General features: G+C 37.6%; 1 protein-coding gene across 1 annotated transcript; it reads left to right on the top strand.

The window, feature by feature from the left end:
* Positions 1-331: 331 nt before the first annotated feature.
* Positions 332-2,695, top strand: LOC114309686 (L10-interacting MYB domain-containing protein-like). The gene is made up of 2 exons (XM_082915085.1): positions 332-1,632; positions 1,765-2,695. The coding sequence occupies exons 1-2, from the start codon at positions 1,162-1,164 to the stop codon at positions 2,392-2,394; spliced, it is 1,101 nt and encodes a 366-aa protein (XP_082771211.1). The 5' UTR covers positions 332-1,161; the 3' UTR covers positions 2,395-2,695.
* The last annotated feature ends 17,034 nt before the right edge of the window (positions 2,696-19,729 follow it).

Here is a 19,729-nt window from a genome sequence, read left to right as displayed (position 1 = left end):
CACTGGACATTTCAAACTGTTATTAGAAAATGTATGGAACTTCAACTACACTATTATTATATTGTGGATTCATGAATGTAAACTTGCCATTGGAGCACTCGATTGCATATGGCAGAAAGTAATTCATTTTTGTTTTCATTGACATATTTATCAGAAATGTAAAAAAAACATTTCAGTGCTTGACCTTTGGCATAATTTTAATTGAAGGTGATAATGTGAGGAAGTAAAATATCCAGCTTATATAATGTGGGGATTTGTCATTATTTTAGTTTAAAATTTTCATTTTACAAACATTTTGACAGTGAAACCATAACTGGTGTGCTGTTTTTCTTTAACATAAAATGAATAAAATAATGAGTTTGTAAACCCATCCTATGAAACTTGTGCATCAGCGTATTCAGTTCATGTTTAACCTGAAATATGGATATCATAAACTAATTACTGCTATGATTCATTGTTACTTTCGAATGTTTGTCAAACATAGCATGGCTTCATTTACCTCTAGTGCAACTTCCAGTACATGGCCACGTCGAATGTGTGCCTGTGGACATGGCCCCTGTATTGTTAAGATTTCCAGGTCCACCAAAAATCCAGGGCGTCCCTACTTTGTCTATCCCCGCCCTGTGGTGAGTGACCCAATCTTTACCGATCATAACTGTATGAACATGACCAACCGTTGAAACTAATAGTTCCATAATTTCCACTCATCAGCCCTGTGTCAGTTGGATTGGTTGGTGTGAAGAACCAAGGCGAGAGAACCAAGGCTATGCGTCTGCCGGAGATGAAATTGCCATGCAATTGCGGGCTGATGTCATAGACATTCAACAATCTTTGCGTGTCCTTAAGACCATTGTGTATGTGCTCTGCATTGTGGTTGTCATTTTGTTGTGCCGTATGTAAGCACCGGTACCATGTTTGGGGGTATGTACAAAGACGTTAGTATGTTGTCAGTATGTTGTTAGTATGTAGTTAGTACGTTCATAGTATGTTGGTAGTATGTTCTCGCATATGGGAGCCGTAATACTAACTATCATATTTTTTGTGGCCACTACTAACTTCCATGGAACCTGTTTACGTACGTTAGTAATTTCCAATGGGTATATGTAAATTTAACTTTAGCATCATATATGTCTGTTTGTTGTTAATAATGTGTCATGGCTTATGCGTGTGTATGTAACAACCAAATTTGTGATGGTAATCTTTTGTAACCGTACATTAGTAATGGCTTCCACACGTACTTCGTCGCGTAACCACTCGAAAAGCAAAGGCATTGTCAGTGACAAGTCAAGCAGCCTTGAAGAGACACAAAATCAGTTAAGCCACAAGGCCTCATGGGACAGTAACTCAGTCCGAGTTTTCCTCCAGTTGATCGCAAATGAGATTAGTAAAGGAAATCGCCCATTCTTAGTCCTCAGCCAGGCAGGGTACAAGTCGTTGTCAAGGAAATTTGAGAGAAAAACTGGAAAAAAACATGGACTAAAACAGTTGAAGAATAAGTACATGAGCTTGAAAAAAGAGTGGCAGGCGTGGACAAAGTTGATGGATTCAAGTAAGGGAGTGTCCGGGATAGGCTTTGACTATGACACCGGTTTGTTTCAGGCACCTGACGAGTGGTGGGACAAGATGGAATCAGTAAGTACATGTACAAACAAGTTTCATATCTGTCATTTACAAGTACATTTTTTAGTTCTTCATTTAACTGCAATACAATTTATTTATATGAAATATAACGTCTGCCTCTTTTATACATCTACATTTCTGCAGATCAACAAGGTGTGTGCGAAGTTCAGGAAAAAAACTTTGGAACACCGTGACTTGATGGAGACGGTTTTCATGGGGGCATCAGCTAGTAGGAAGCACCATTGGACCTCGGGAGAGATCCTCCCTGAAGCTGATGAGGCCTCATCTGATTCAGTGCATAGTTTGGGAGCGCAGCCATTTGCTGATCCGATACCCGCAGGAGCACAGGACGTGGATTCCGATTCTTCACTCGAGCATGTTCCGATTGAAAAGCCAAAAAGGAGAAAGACGCCATCAACAAGTGTTTCAAAGTCGAAGAAGGCAACAAGTGGTGCGTCCGTTATTGCGGAAAGCATGGACAGAATGACAGATGTGGTTCGTTCGAAGAATCAGCAGGTCACGGTTAGGCACCTCACAGGCAACGAATCGCTGTACACTATTTCCGAGTGCATGCATAAGCTGAGTAGTATTCCATCCATGATTGGTACGCCGTTATTCCACTTCGCCTCCACACTTATGGATAACGCCGATTACCGGGAGATCATGATGTGCCAGCCTGATGATGACCACATCATTGGATGGCTTACACAGAAACAGCTCCAGTGTACTGCGTCGGCGCCTTTTGCAAACCTGTTTGGGGGTCGCCGGATGTGATGTAGCGGTGTTACGAGTGTTTAAGATACATCTCCTTGTCTTCCTTTTTAAAATGTTGACTTATGGTATTGTTGGCAATGTACTAAAACAGGATGGTGCTGTGTGAATGTTTTCATTATGTCGTTTTTGTTTTTTTCTTGCTAGCTACGGGCAGCAACAGGTTTTAGGTAAGTGTATGGGTTGACGGACCGGAAGCATGGTTGTGCTTCGTTTTTGGGAAATAAATGGGATGTTTGTGTTTTAATATTTTGTGTGCCTACGTTTGAGACAGGGAATTACGTTTTACTTGCACGCTTGTGAATGCCTATATGTTTGAAGTTCATTTGTTAGTGTAGTTTGCTGGCTACTTTTGTGGTTGTTACCACCATGACCCCCGTGTAAAGCATAAGTTGAACATCTTGATTTTTTGTGCAATTCATATGAGCATGCGTTCCATATGACATTTGTGACGGCATTGCTTTGATTAAAAACATTCTCGGAATTTTTTAATTGCAAACTTCAATATAATTTAAGTCAATGATTCACGTGCCAACTGAATGAAAGACTGCCACTTTTATAGGTTTCGCATGAACGAAGACGCGATGAATCCCTGGGATGGAAGCAACCATGATGACATAACGGAAATGCTTAATCAAATGGCGGTCCAGGTGCAACAAGAACAGAATTGCACATTTGTACAAGCATGTCAGTGGGCGACAGAATGGTACGAGAAACACATGAATAAAACGCCGTGTCGCACTTCTATACTAACCGGGAATGCATGGATATGCGAACTATATGCGGGGCATATGGGTCGATTTGAGGAAAATGTTTGCATGCCGAAGGAAGTTTTTGCCGCATTGTGTGAGACATTAGTAAATGATTTTGGGTTACAAGTCCCGCAACGTCCACATGGCTTAGCTGTTGAAGATAGCGTTGCGATGTTTATGCATGTGTTGAAAGGGAAGCAAAATCGGGAAATCCAAGAACGGTTCCAACATTCTGGGGAGACTGTGTCGAGGCACGTGCATAACGTATTAACTTCCATGAAAGAGTTCACTGTTGTTCATTGCCGGCCCACATACAGTCAGCATCGTATACATCCATACGTGCGGTCTAGACGGAAATACCTACCGTTCAAGGTACTTCTAGACGGAAATACCTGATTGACATATAAATCAAGAAAATATATTTTGTTTTTGTTATTAACTGCACTTGACGCTTGGCAAGAAGGAAACACTTGTTATTAATTTACGCAACAAAACAATTTATGCATGTTTGCAGGACTGCATTGGCGCAATAGACAAAACACATGTCAGTGCATGGGTTACGGGGCCAGATACGACAACATATTTCGGTAGGAAATACTGTCACACGCAAAATATAATGGCCGCTGTCGATTTTGACATGTGTTTCATATTCATTTCTTGCGGATAGGAAGGAAGTATGCATGATAGTCGCATATTCAACGAGATACTAACAAATGACAATGTCCCCTTCCCACATTCTGACGAAGGTAACACATGGTCATGTTATTAGGTTTGTTAACAAATACTTTTTTCCTGACAAAGCGTTATATGAAAATGACGCAGAATGTTCGTTTTGGTGTCATGCATTGTCGTCATATCTGCAGGCAAATATTATCTTGTCGATTCTGGCTATGCAAACCGGATTGGTTACTTAGCACCATTCAAAGGCCACCGTTACCACCAACAAGAATTCCGGCGTATTGCACGGAACGCGATGGAAAACATGCCAAGGGAATTATTTAACAAAGTGCACTCGTCCTTACGCAGTGTGGTGGAACGCACTTTCGGTACCTGAAAAAATCGATGGGGGTTTATTCGAGACATGCCTCGGTATGACTTTGCAAATGTGCAAGTTCAGTTAGTAGGTGCGTCAATGGCATTACATAATTATATACGGCGAAACACAGGTAACCCAACAACTGTTCAGCCAATCTGTGACGAGGAAGAGGCTATGACAATAATAACTGCCATACCAGAAGTTGAACATGACGAGGATGGTTTAATAGTTGGAGATGAGGACCCCCATATGGCATTGGTCCGCCTTCACATACGTGACAAATTATGTTACATGCGTAATAACGGAATGTTAGGAAATATATAGTAGTCGAAATAATTTTCGTATGGTTGTCCCGTAATGACACACGTGGAACAGACTGTATTCAAATATATTATCATGTACAATATGTATGAGTTGCCACGGGAATGTAACCCCTTCCAGTTGCTGACGTGCCTAACTTTAAAAAACAACAATCCATACGAATTTTGCTTTTGGAAAAACAAAAAAAGGTGAAACAAATAAAAACAAATGAAAAAGAAAACTAATACACAAATTGTCATGTGCGACGTAAATTACAAATAAATGAAACACATAAATATATTAACAAAAAGTTATTGTATACCAATTAAAAAAAACAAGACATAGTTAAAAATAAAAATCCAAGACAAAAAAAAACATAGTTAAAAAAAAACATAGTTATAGTAAAAAACAAAAAAATACAAAAGACAAAAACATAAATTCCCAAATAAAAATCGAAACATTTAAGCAGAAAACCCCAAATCCAAACCCAAAATGCGAAAAAGTAACAGGATAAAAAATTAAGCATAATATGAAAAATCCAAGCGCAAAATAAAAAAATTTGAAACAGAAAAAAAAGTTAACGCAAAATCCGCCAAACTCAAAAAAAAAAAAGCCAAAGCAAAACCCCTCCCCCCCAAAAAAAAAAAGGCAAAATCGAAACCCCAACATAAAAAAATTAAAATAAAAAAGAAGAACCAAAATATGGCAAATGCAAACCAAAAATAAAAAAAAAATAAAAAATAAACAAATTAAGCAAAAGTCGGCAGATCGACACCCAATATAAAAAAAAAAAGAAAATAAACACACAAAAAAAGCCAAATCCAAACCCCCAAAAATAAAAAAAATAGCAAAATACGCGAAATCGAAAGATAACATAAAAAAATTAAAAAAAAAAACCAAAATATGCCAAATCCAAAAATAAATAAATAAATAAATTTAAACAAAAATCCAAAATTGAAAAAAAAAACCCAAAAAAAAAAAACAAAAAATTTTTTTTCCCAACAAAAAGCCAAAATTGTAAAAAAAAAAAAAAAAAAAAAACCCGAAAATATGCTAAATCCAAACCCAAATAAAAAATTTAAAAAAAATGGAAAAGGGCAATTTCGTCATTTAACAAGATGACACCTCACCAAAAAGCCAAAAAGCCCTTCCCAAATCAGGCTTTTTAGCCCCAGGCTAAAATAGCCAAAAAAGCCAAAAAGCCAACTCACTTCCCAAACGGAGGCTTAGAGTGTTTGGATAACACGTGAAACAAAAAAAATTATATTGTCGATTATAGAGACTTAATTTGGGTTCAATAAAACCTTCGTTATGACTTTTTATCAAACAATTAGTGATAAATGATACTTTTTAAAAAGATCAATGTCCGGAAAGAGTTAAGCATGATTGTGAGTAAACTTTGTGAAAATTAACTTACAAATTTTTTAATGATAAGTTAATTTTGGGACTATAAGAAGCTTATCTTCCTCAAACATGTTCTTGATGGTCAAGCATCAACGAACTGAATTCTTTCACATATTCCTTCACTGATCCAGAATGCTTCAACCGTTTCAAGGCGTCTCTTGTAACCCAAGATACTTTGAAGGAAGGAATTGTTCTTTATTTCTTTCTTAAGAGTCTCTTATGTTAAGATCTCTGGTCGAGCATCATCCCCGATACGTATACGCCACCAGAGCTTAGCATCACCTGTAAGGTACATGCTCGTGATGGTAACTTTCTTCCCTTCTTGCACATGAGCAGCCTTGAAGTATTGTTCAATGTCTTACAAAAAAATTTTAAGTTCCTTTGCACTTCGAGTACCACCGAAAGCCTTAGGGTTAGGAACTTTGATTTTTGAAGGGGTCTCACCATGACTCTTATGCCCACAGACAACCTTCTTCACAAGGGAGAGTTCATCAGTAACTTCATGCAATTTGTCTTTCCAAGCATCCAAGATGATAAGCATATTGGCCATCACTTCCCTGAACCGATTTGTTATCGAGGTCTCAAGGGCAAGAAACGTAGAAGCCACGACATCCAGTCGATCCGTTAGCGAGCGATTCTCGTTAGTAGGTTCACTCATGAGATTCTCCAATCGCATTACTCTTTCCTTTAAAGCATCTATACTAGACACCATTAGAGCAAAACTTTGCTCTGATACTAATTGTACAGGGTCAATTTTTGAGTTAAATTTTTAGCCTATAATGACACTAAGTTACAGCACTTAGTCTCAACCAAACATACATAAATTACTCACAATGAGGTTTGTAAACAAACAAGCATACACAAATACATTACAAGAACCATTTCAACCTTTATTACCACCAAATAATATAAGGATACAAGAGCATTCGTACAGATTACACACCCTGCCTAAAACTCTCAATGCCTTAGCATTTTAAAGATATTTACAAATCAGTTATGAGCAGTTGACACCCCCAACTGCTAGGGTAAATTCAAACCAACAAAGTCTGTTGCAAAAAATAACTGCAGGTAACTGTTAGCCTTGGACCAGATCCTTAATAACCTTTTTTGTCATGACTTCTTACAAGCACAACTACCAATAACCGCCATGTTTGTCAACCTTGCATCATGCCAACATAACTGCCATGAACTACCATCCAAGTCAGCCTTTGAACCCTCCTGAGTGTGACCCACGAATTTGTGAGTCTTGGTCTGTCATTAAGTGTCAAGCCCACTAATCTGTCTGACCCAACAAGTCCATGTTTCCAGCAGCATTCAGATTGCCACTGCCACATTGTTACCTTGACTTAGGCATGCCTCCTTCATGCCTGATTTGGACGGTTGACATAGGTATAAGGTGTAACCGCATGCCAACCTAAGTGTCCAAGTCCTAAGGTGCTAACAAGCCACCTCCACCAGAAGAAGCTAACATCTTCATCGGTAAGGCCTCTAAGTGCTCAGCAATCTGTTTCTCAAACTGCCATAAAGTTACGCCTTTTTCCCAACTCACATCTGCTTTAGGAGAACCCTTCCATTTAACCAAGTAATGAGTTCTTCGAGTTTTGTTTCTTTGCCCCTTTGTCTTGTGATCCAAAATTCATTCTGCTTCTTTGTCAAACTGTTTTCTAATCACTAGAGGAGCGCATCGAGCTTACGTCCATGCTAGATTAACCTGATCCTCATGATAAGGTTTTAGGAAACTAACATAGATTGTTTGGTGTATCTTCAACCAATCAGGCAACTTCAGCTTGTAAGCAACATTTCCTACACATTTCAAAATTTCAAAAGGTCCATTATACTTTGGAAAAAGGCCTCGGTGCGCTGTCTTACTGCTTATCTTCTTCCAAATATGTGGTGTAAATTTCATAGCACTCTATCCCCCACTTTGAATTCCAATGGCCTCTGTATTTTGTCAGTATATTTTTTCATCCGTTTGCTTGCCTTTGACCAACTATCTTGTGCCTTATCTAGCAACTCTTGTTTAGCCCTTGCAAACCGGTATGCTACTAGACATCTACCCCATGAGCCAGTCCTTGCCACTTCATGTGGAGTGAGGGGCTATTGCCACATGGCTAACTCAAATGGACTCATATCCATGGCAAAAGACCGATAAAAGTTATAACAGAACTATGCATTATCCAACAGATCAACCCAATTCCTCTGACTTGTAGTTACATAATGTTGGAGGTATTCTTCTATCAAGGCATTCATTCTCTCGGTCTGTCCATCCGTCTGAGGATGATTTGCTGTAGAAAATTTCAATTCTAATCCCATTAAGTTGAAAAACACAATCCAAAACTGCCCCATGAATTTGGTATCCTTGCCACTAACAATTTCCTCTGGCAACCTAAAATACTTCACCACATATTTACAAAACAGGTCAGCTACAACATTGGAGAGACAGGCATGAGGAGCAGGGATAAACATAGCATATTTAGAGAAACGATCAACAACAACCATAATAGAATGCATACTGTTCACCTTTGGCAACTCGGATATGAAGACTATGGAAGTAGACATCCGAGACTTGGTCGGAATAGGCAATGGTTGCGACAATCCAGCTGCCTTCTTTCTCTCTATCTTGTCTGGTTGGCACACTAAACAAGTTCTAACTTAGGCTTCTACATCTTAATCCATCTTTGGCTAACATTAAGAATGAGATATTCAAGCCATCATGCGTTGCTGTCTGGGGTGATGTAGACGTCCCCGAACGCCCCGGGAGGAACGAGTCCCCCGTTCCGTTCGATATTGGGCTCACTACAGCTCAGGACTCTCAAATTGTCACGGTTCTAAGTCTGAACCAAAGAGTCCAAATCCGGTAAATCGTTTTGAGAAAACAGATTTTTAGAAAAGAAGTGTCAAACATGGACTGCTTTGCCAGATATAGAGTCGCCACCTAAATATTTTATTTTGGGGGAAATTTAGGAAACCCTGACTCGTTTGCCTAAGGCCACGTGTCCGTCATCACCAAAGTTGCCTCGGCTCGGGAACTTGGGTACGATTGGGAAAGGTCACTTTGTGAGCACCCCCGCTCGCCCGATCAAAGATCGGCCTCTACTAACCATGATATCAAGTTTTGAAAACATTGTGTGTTCTTATTCCGGTTATTAGCCTAGATTTACTATGTGATGCGCACAACATACAAGTATAGACTGGATCGCCTGAATTGGAATATAACATTTCATATTTGTTTTTGAAAGATGGTTTGCTACTTGCAAGTAGGCTTAAAATGCAGATTTTGCCACCCTCGGGTGGGCTTAGAAAAGATGGTTTTGCCACTATCTAGTGGGCTTAAAACTCACAATTGATGAATTGTTCCAATCCAAATAACCCAACTTTCACCCACAGGCATTCAGGCAGTTATATCACATAAGCAAATAGCCTCACGGTAAGCATGCTATTCATGGCAGTCACTCACACGCATGCAAGGATGCTAAAGCATAAAACTCACCGAGTACTCCAAGCCAAAAAAGAAACTCATTAGAAATCCATGCACGATCCTAATTATACAGAAATGCCTAATGCAACACATGCAAAAATGCAACTATAGCAGGCTCAGCTATTCTAAACATGGCATATGAAATGCTACAGCTAACATGTATTCAACTTGGAATTGAAATACAAATGCAGTTAGTATGATGCGCCGAGCCCGGTGCATGCAAAACAGATGAATGAATGCAAACATGCTATCATACTGTATGCTAATTGAAATATGCCCTAATCTAACCATCATAAGCAGGTAAATAAAAGGGAAGAAAGACGTGGGGTTGGAAGACATACATCACACTCACGCACACTTATTACAACATTGCCCTCGCGCAGAGGGTCCGAATAAATAATACAGTCCCAAATGAAAGAATAATACAGTCCAAATATTACAGTCCAAATAATGTACAAATTCCTAATTAATTAACAAATTAACTAAGAAAATAAATAAACTGGCATGCAAGCCAGGGACTGCCTTGGTTCCATTCCGGATGATGAATGATGCATGCCTGGGTTGCCTTTGCGCGGAAATCCATGACGATGCCCCAATTAGCCTCTGTTTTGTAATTTTTCATGGAAAGCGTGCCAAACTTCGGAAGTTTGCTGATTCTGGATTTGCTGCAACAGAGAGCAGGAAAGGGGCATAGTAATGTATTTTCACAAATGTATGCATGCTTCGATCCTCGTGCCACCAATCACGCATCTCGATGCATGATGGCCGAGGAATCGAAATGTGCAACTCAATATAGAATGAATGCACATGAAAACTCAATTAAAACCTAACTCCATCATGGATAATCCGGAGTGTCGGTGACTGGGGAATTGAGACACATTCCGTCACTCGGAGTACGAAATGCACCTCGTTTCCCGTGCCCGGGCTAACTCCTATCCCGAACATGATGCAATATGCATGATATGCATGAAATGCAACTAAGATACAATCCTAACATACACAATGTTATGGAATGGCATACAAGCTGCACAAGGTAATACACAACCGAGCATACACAATGCTATGGATGAAATGGCATACGCAATGCAATAATGGGCTTACACCAACATGAGAGAGCCTCATCCACACTCACATAGGAGGCCATCAGATGAAAACAAGACAACTCGAAATGCGTGCACGCGTGCACGCAAACCGAGGACCGACCCTCAGGCACCGAAATGCCACTCTAATGAGACATGGCAAAGACATGGGAAATGATATGCAAACATGCAATTTTCAGTAGCAAAATGAGGGGCAAAACAGCCCCGAAACGAGGCGAAATGACACCCGATGCATGGAATTTCTCCCGAAATGCAAAACTAGGTACATGAAATGGCTTACAGCTATACAAAGCATGCATAATTGGTACATGGAATGAAAAGACAGAAGCAAGGCAGCCCCAAAATAAGCATTTTTACAGTTCAAAGAATGGCCAAACAGCAAACACAAATAGGGAAAAACTAGCATGCAAAAATGGCCCTAAATGTGAGATAATGAAGCAAGTGGTAGATGCAAAGCCCAAACAGAAAAAGGCTCTTCTACAACACTGAATAGGGACCAAAAATATGACTACTTACAGTTTATGGAAACCTCCAAAACAATATAAAAGTATGCTCAAAATGCCATGCAAGGTAGGGCCCAAAAGAGGTCAAAACACAAAGTATACAAAAAATTCATCAAAAAGCCAAAGACCCTTAATGAAACATGACAAGGGGGTCAAAATATGGCCACTTTCAGTTCAGACCAAGGTCCAAAAACAGAGACACAATAGGCTAATAAATTATGCAAAAATGGGGACCAAAGAGGGGTATAATGACAAGTGGCACATGGAGGTCCCAAACAGTGATGAGCCCTTCTTCAATGTTGAATAAGGGCTCAAAATAAGCCTATCTACAGTTTATATCATGCTCCAGAACAGATCACACATAAGCCAAAAATACTATGCAAGATTATGGCATACAAGAGGGGTAATGAAGCAAGTGCAAGATGGGGACCTCAAATGACAAAATTCCCTTAATGAAACATGAAATAGAGCTCAAATAAAGGGTACTTTCAGTTTTGGTCGGAGCTCAAAACAGCAAGCAAAATAACTAGAAAAATGTTGCAAAATTGAGCTCAAAGAGAGGGAATTGACACTTACCCTTGAAGACCAACCCTTGGTTGCTTCTTGGCTTGAGAAGTGATGCCTCCTAGCTGCTGGAAAGCTCCCCAAGCTTCTGGAAATGGAGTAGTGGTGGTGATGCTAGATGATGGTGTGAAAATAGGGGAGGATTTGGGTGTTTTTTGAAGGAAATGGATGAGATGGAGGGAGATATGTATACAAGAGCCTAAGGCAATTTTTTTCAACCTCCAAGACAGAGCTGGAGGCTCTGTTATGTATCCCAAAATGGGGGAGAAAATAGAGGGAAAAAGTGGGGGGAAAATAGATCAAGTTTTCCCCCAAAAGTTGTCCCCCAGATACAGGTTTTTTTAGGGGGAAACAGATACACAACTGTAATGTACACATCCTGAGGAGCAAGGCCGGCCAATTTTTGGAGCTGCAAGTGGCCGGCCGGCCACCCCCCATGGCCGGCCGGCCAAGGGTCAAAAGAGTCAAGTGGATTTAATGGCCGGCCACCATAAATTGCTGTCCTCCCAGGTGCCCTCAACACAACCCTGTGGTTCAAAATTGTCAAATGTAAAACAGGAGAGAGAGTGGGCCATTTTTAGGAAGGGCTCAAAAGGGTCAGGTGGAATTACTGGCCGGCCACTAACTTTTAGGGTCCTCCCATGTGTGTACAACACAAATATGTGGTTAGAAGTTCAAGAAAATAGTCCAAGGGTGGTCAACATTGGCTCGAAAGTGAGAAAAACGGGCGTCGGAGGGCGCCAGAGGAATATAACTGGTTGCTGAAACAATTGCTGGCCTCCCACCCTTCTACGGTCTTCCTGGTGATGAAACAGAGGTGCCTGCCAAAAATGACCGAAAACCGATGCAAAACGAATGTTCGGGGGCTAGAACGCGCAGTTCGGGGCCCCGAAAACTGCCTGTTAAGCACCGAAAGTGGTATTCGACCACGAAGTGGGTATCTCGGACCCCAGTGTCCCTCAAAAGGGAGTAAATAAGATGTATGCCAAAAACCGGAGCAGTCGGACATAGTTAGACGGTCCCGAACCGAGGCATACGGCCTGACGGCTCCGAAAATCGGGAACCAGGCTCCGAAATGGGCAAAATGGCCTACAGCCACGAAATGTAGCCCACGGCCACTGAGAGATGGTCTACGGGACCTCTCCCTCCCCTTAGGAAAAGAAACAGAGAAAACCGAGTCTAGTTCGCAAACCGAGGCAAGGCACAAAAGAGTCCGGAAGTCCAGAGACAAGGCCCGCAGCCGAGACTCTGAAACTTCTGGACGAGCACAAAATGCAGTATCACCAAGTGCTCAACTGGTGACGTCTGAGTCTCAAGGTCGGTAAAAAATGGGGTGTCTACAGGTGACCCGCCCACTACGGATCATGAGTTTCTCTAAGCAAACTCCAATCTTAGTCCCCTAACACTAGGGACATATATAATCTATCTCCTTTTCCATCGAGTAAATCATCTTCCAAACAATGAAAAATACTTTTAAAAAGATTTTAAAAAAATTTTAGTCAAAACAAAGCCTAAAAGTGATAATTTTTTATATTTCCAAAACTAAGAAATTCTTCAAAACTAGGAATTTTCCTAGTTTTTTTCCTCCCCTCAAATTTTCAAAATTGAGAAAATTTTGAAGTTTTAAATACTTGTGAAATTTCTCAAAACAACTTTGAAAGCTGGGAAATTTTTCATAAATTTCTAATAGTTTAAAAAAAATTCAAAATGGTTTCAAATATTGAGAAATGTCTCATTTTCACAAATTTTTCATAGATTGAGACTCAAAAATGTTTTGAATATTGAAAGACTTATCAGTTTTGAACACTGAAAAAATTCTCAATTTCAAAAGAAGTTTTTAAGTTTCAAAAAATGAGAAACTCTTACTTTTACAAAAACCATTGCAGAATGAAATTTCGTAGTTTCACCCCAAATTTCAGGTTTTGAGGTGAATTTTCAAAATTTGAGAGAAAATTTCACAATATCAAGTTGAAATTTCTTTTGTATATTTATAAAATTTTCTATTTGTCAAAGTTATGAAATTTTGATGACCTGACAAATTTCTTAGTTTCTGAAATTTTTGAGTTTTGAAACTGAAAATTTGCTCAATTTCAAAATGGAAAAATTAGTGAAACATCCATCTCCAACTTTATGTAGTAGCAGAGGTCGAAGATGTTTTTTTTTTATTAGCTAAGGTCCCTCAACATTTTCACAGAGAAAATTTGACTCAAAGAAATTTTGGCCTCAACTAAAAGAAATTTCAATTTTTACAGAGAAATTTCTCTAATTTCACAAAAAAAATTTGAAAAAAAATTTCAACTTTCATAAAGAAATTTTGAAATTTCTCTAGTATGATCACAGAGAAATTTCAATTTTTTTTTTTGTAAAATCAGAGAAATTTATCTGTGAAAATTGAAATTTCTTTGAGTTTGGGCCAAATTTCTCTGAATTTGACAAAAAATTTTTGAGTCAAACTTTCTCTATGAAAATGTTGAGGGACCTTAACTACTATGAAAATATTGTATATCCTTTATCTTATAAAATCTTAATATTAGGGATTTTAAAAAAAATTCTCCTTTCAAAATTGAGTAACTAGTCATATTTTCTTATTTTTTAAACTGAGAAAAATTTGCAAAAAATTTCAAATCAATAGCGTTATACAGTACTTATCATTCTTTTATGGAAACCCTATGGTATATACCCCTTCAAGGGTGTGTATCATATGCATCCTATTACAAATGGCATAATTTTACCATAAAATTTTGTAACATCAACCACAAAATGTGTAATCTTATTACAAATTAACGTAACAAAATATCTTAAATTTTGTGGTTCATGTAATAAGTTTGTGGCTTGGTTACAACATTTTTGTTACGCTAATTTGTGAAGAGATTACATATTTAGTGGTTGATGTTACGAAATTTTGGATAAAATTATGCCAATTTATGGTAAGGTGCATATGTGTACCATAGGATTTCTCATCTTCTATATTACTTCATTAGCGAAACATGTACAACTATTGGCATAATGAATCCCACATGAATGTTTGGTTTCATTTTTCTAAAAATAGTTTTCAGAAAATTATACTTTCTTATTTTTCGTGTTTTTTTGTTTTTATTGAATTTTTTAAATATTTTATGCAGATTTTTTACTTTTTAGATACACTTAACATAAATACATCTAAAAAGTAAAAAAATGTAAAAAAAATCTTTTAAAAATTCACTAAATACCATAAATACAAAAAAATACAAAAATTTAGTACATTTTTTGTATTTTTATGTATTTCTTAATTTTTTAAAATATTTTTTCACATTTTTTTTACTTTTTAGGTACATCTAAGTAAGGTACATCTAAAAAAGTAAAAAAAATGTTTAAAATTTTAAAAATTTTCACTAAAAACAAAAAAACACAAAAATCAAAAAATTCAGTTTTCAAAAAACTTAATTTAGAAAACTCAAACTAAACACACTGATTAATATCCAATAGTTGTGGATGTGCTAGATTTGATAATAAACGGACCTTTAGGAGTTGGTTGAGTAGTAAAAAATTAAGAATAAGATCCAGACTTGAGTTCGAGTCCCCTGAAAAGGCACTGAAGATTTGCCAGTCATTAAGTTCAAGGACTTGAGATTAGTCAAAGTGTGTACAAACTGACACAAACACTCACTCAAAAAAACAAAAAATAATAATAAAACAAATGTGATATAAAAAAATAATAAATGTATACACAAATATACACATATCACATTAATAGTCAAACTAAGCCTAAAGTCTTAATTAGATATTGGTATAAAACAAAAAAAATATCTTCTTTTTAAATCCAATTTTTAGATTTAATGATATATAAAAAAAATTATTGACTAATGATTAAAAGAAATATAAGAATAAAAATTATTTTAAATATTTTAATTAATTATTATATCATCGAGTTTGAAAATGAAAAGTGGTAACAATGCCCTAATAAAAACAACTCCTCTCAAGTCAGATTGCATGTGTCACCATTGAGCATATCCATTACCACTGTTGGTATTGTGCAAGCAAGTTAGTCGGTGAGTCAGCGACAAGTCAACTAGCCCAATTTGGTTTAGAAATATATAAAGGCAGCAGAGTGTGCAAAGTGGGAGGAACGAACCATAATACAAATGGGTATTTTTTGAATGTTAAAATTAGTTGGAATTTAGTGGGTTAAATCAAAGAGTGCTGCTAATAACATTTCAAGATTTGTTTTGGATCTTTCATATCTTTTATTTTTTTATTATAATTTTATTTTAATAAAACAATTTATTTTGGGCCCTAACCTTAACCTCCCAAAACCCTTACCCCTAGCCACCACAACTCCAACCAGCGCACTCCAACAATTCTCCTCAATTCATTCTCATCACCTTTCGTCACTATCCACCCTCGTCAACCTCTCTCTGTCCCTTTACCACCTCATTACCCATTAGTCCATCCCCATTCACCACTGTCATAGCCAAGTTGCATCATTTCTCTCTCTCTCTCTCTCTCTCTCTCTCTCTCTCACACACACACACACAACCAATTGATCATCAATTGCGATCAAGATTCGCTATTTCTTTCTCTTTGCAGCTAAGGTTTCACATGACGTGGATTGTAGCGCTTGGTTCAAAAAACCACTGTCAAACAAAAGGTGTTAGCTCCAACATATATATGTATATATATTACCGAACAAATATTGGTGGTTCGGTCATAGACTGCCAAACCAGATTTGTGCAAAGTAGACCATCGAACAAATAACAGTAGTTCAAACATATGCCATCGTACAAATGGTAGTAGTTTGGTCATAGACTGTTGAACTAGATCTATGCAAATTGCAAAAGGGAGTGATGGTCGCGAAGGGTTTGAGAGAGCCATCAGAGATGTGATTTGTGTGGCGATGAGGTGCAAAGGAGGTGGTGGAAAGGGGCTAGAATGGTGGTGGAGCAGAAAAATGTAGTGGAGGGCTGGTGAAGGCCACCGGAGGTGGTGCTAGCAGCAGGGAATGAGAGTTGCCAGTGGAAAACTTGTATAGAGATTTTGGTTTAGACCCGACCCGTTGATGTTTTGGATCCGAGTTTCATTGTCTTATACGATTGTTCATGTCTTATTTCTCCTTACTCCTCATTGAGTTTGATTATTGGAGTGCTTTGGTTGCGTTTGGAACAGGTCAAAGGTTAACTTTTCAAAATGGTTCATGCCCAGATTTTGGTTTTTTCGCTCAAGCGACATTTCATGTGTTTGAGCGGTCTTTGAGAATTCTTAGTACTTTTGTAGGCATGCAAAGATATTGGGAGTTGGCATTCTACGCTCGAGCAATCATTCTTGCGCTCAAATGATGTTCCCTCGAGCAATGGTCCTATGTCTGTAAAACTTCTAGGAGTTTGTATTCTTCGCTAGAGCGGTAAACTTCATCACTCGAGCAGTCTCACTTATTGTGTCTAGTTGCTCAAGTGACACTACCTTCGCTCAAGCGGTCTGCGCATATATCAGTCCGTAAAAGTCACTTTTTAAGTCATTTTTTCATATATCTCTCTAAACATTCTAAAAACCCTAGATCTAAAGCTTCTCTTTCTAAAACTCAAATTCCCTCTACAAATACACCCTCATCCATTGATTTCTTAACCCTAGTCCCTTTGTTAAAAAGGTAGAGCTCATCTAGAGCTCGTTCTAATCAGAACAAAGTTGGGTTTCAACATTTTTGAAGTCTTTCCTCGCTCTCTCTCTCTCTCTCTCTCTCTCTCTCTCTCTCTCTCTCTCTCTCTCTCTCTCTCGTCTTCTAAGCTTGAGGTAGGGATTCTTTGCACTTTCTTATAATTTTAACTTAGGTATTTGCTATTTCTAAAACAATATTGTGATTTGGGGATTTTTGAACAATCCTAGAGTTTTGGGTAAAAAATAAAAAATAAATAAAATCAAAAGAGGGTTTTCAAATGGATTCTTAAAAATGGTTGTGGGATTAGAATTGAGGTGGTGTTGTGATAAAATGATTGGTTTTGATACTTGGAATTTATTGTAGAAGAAAAGGGAGTTTTTTTCCCTAAATATCTTAAATGTTGATTTTGTATAAATAATCGGAATTGATGATGGAAATGTGAAATTGGGTTGATATTAATGAGGATGGTGGAGTTGGATATGTATTACCACGCACATCTTGAAATTTAGAAAGCCTATCTTTATGGAAATTAATTATTTGTTTTGGGCTATCGGTGGAGAATAACTATGATTGTTGTAGAAATTGCATGGGAACTAGGAGAATTGAAATTACTTTCCCATCCTTTGCATTGAGCATTGTTGCATACTTAACACATTTGAAAATGTCATTGTTGTTTTGAGAAAAATGGGTGAATACCTTGGTGAATCTGGGTAGAAGTGCAATTGTGATATTAAGTTGGCTTGTGTGTCCTTGGTGAAAGACCAGAAAACTGCATGGTTAGGTGTTGAGCCTTCTGGTTAATATAGGTAAAAATGACAAATTGGTAGTATTTGTAGTCTATTTGCAGACACATCCTAGAGATTCTCATTGGTGTATTCATTGCCCCGCTTTCTATTGTAAAGGAAATGATATCATGTATTGAGATATAAACTTGGTATTGCACGGTTTTGGAATGAGAAAATGAAAATAGTTTGGCATGAGCATTGCATATGCATTCACCTTATATCTTCGTTAAGATTCATAAACTGTGTTGTAGTGTCTTTACCAGGCTTTGGCTCACCCTATTTGGAAAACCATTTTCAGGTGCTGATGACATGCCTCCACCAAGGCAATAGCTTGGGAGGACTAGGAGCAAGAGCTTTATTTTGTTTACTTATTGTAATTATTTTTGTACAAGCCTAGGGCTTTACCTGTATTGAGTTTAAAACTCACTTTTGTTGTAACCGAGTAGTATCTTGGAAAGTCGTAAGCCTTTATGGCATTTCTTACTTGTTCTAACTCTTTTTTCATATCTGTAGCTTGCTTTTCGTGCTCATTTTAGATACGATTAGCCCTACAGTTCAGACTCCCGTAGTTTTGAATCTGATTTCACAAATGCAATGTGAAATAGATAAACATAAATGAGTCCAAATCCGACAATTCTTTTAGAAAATTGATTTTGAATAAAAAATGTCAAAAATAGACTGTTTTTCCAAATTTCAAAGTTGCCACCTAATATTTTTTGGAAATTTAGGAAACCTGTGACTCGTGCCAAAAGGCTATTAATCCATCATCACCAAAGTGTCTCGGCTCGGGAGCCTAGATATGAGAGGGGAATGTCATGAACTGAGCACCCCACTCACCCGATCAAAGATCGGCCTCTACTAATCATGACGTGATTCTTATTTACATTATATGCTCTTGTTCCAATTATTATGCTTATTTTACTAAGTGATGCACACGAGTATAGACCGATTCACAAAATTTGGAATGTATTGATTTTATGCTTGTTTCGAAAAAGCATTTTAAATACGCGTCACTTAAAAATGTGAGTTCGTATTGACATTGAATCAAATTATTACAACTTCAGTAAAAGGCCTTCATCCACTGGCATTTAAACAAGTATATCATTTAAGCATTTAGCCTTATGGAAAGCATGCTCGATATAGTAACACAAACATACAATGTAACATGCTAAAGCAATATACGCTCACTTAGCACTCCAAGGCAAGCCAAAAAAAAAAAAAAAATGGTTAGAAAAAAATACATGCTCCTAAGCAATGCAATATGACTAATGCAACGCACACATTATGTGAATAACAAGTTCGGTTACTAGCATGACATTTGAACCAATTCAAGACATTGGATAAAGCATGTATTCATTTAAAGAAGTTGAATTTTGATATCAGTTAGTATGATGAGCCGAACCTCTATGTATGCAAAATAAGTGGATGCAAGTCATGGAAGATGCTAAGTAAATATAATGCTACTATTATAAGTGAGTAAATAAAGGGAAGAAAGAAATAGGGGTTGGAAGACATATACCATTATTACATATTTGCCCTCATGCAAGAGGGTCTGAATGAATGTCCAAGTGTCTGGATTAAACTAATTATCACAAATTCGAATGAATAATAAATAAATAACAAGCTATCTAATTTATTACAACAAGGATACTATAACAATAATAATTACAACACTAATACAATAATGCTAATTACAACAATATAATTACAACAAGAATATTTACAACAACAATATGAAAAGTAATCACAGCAATGATGTATATAAAAAATGCACAACGATCGAATGT

Source organism: Camellia sinensis, chromosome 2, assembly GCF_055761805.1.
Source record: "Camellia sinensis isolate YWXY chromosome 2, ASM5576180v1, whole genome shotgun sequence".
NCBI classification, from domain to species: domain Eukaryota; kingdom Viridiplantae; phylum Streptophyta; class Magnoliopsida; order Ericales; family Theaceae; genus Camellia; species Camellia sinensis.
The sequence above is the reverse complement of the archived record's forward strand: the minus strand, read 5'-3'. Positions and strand labels throughout refer to the sequence as shown.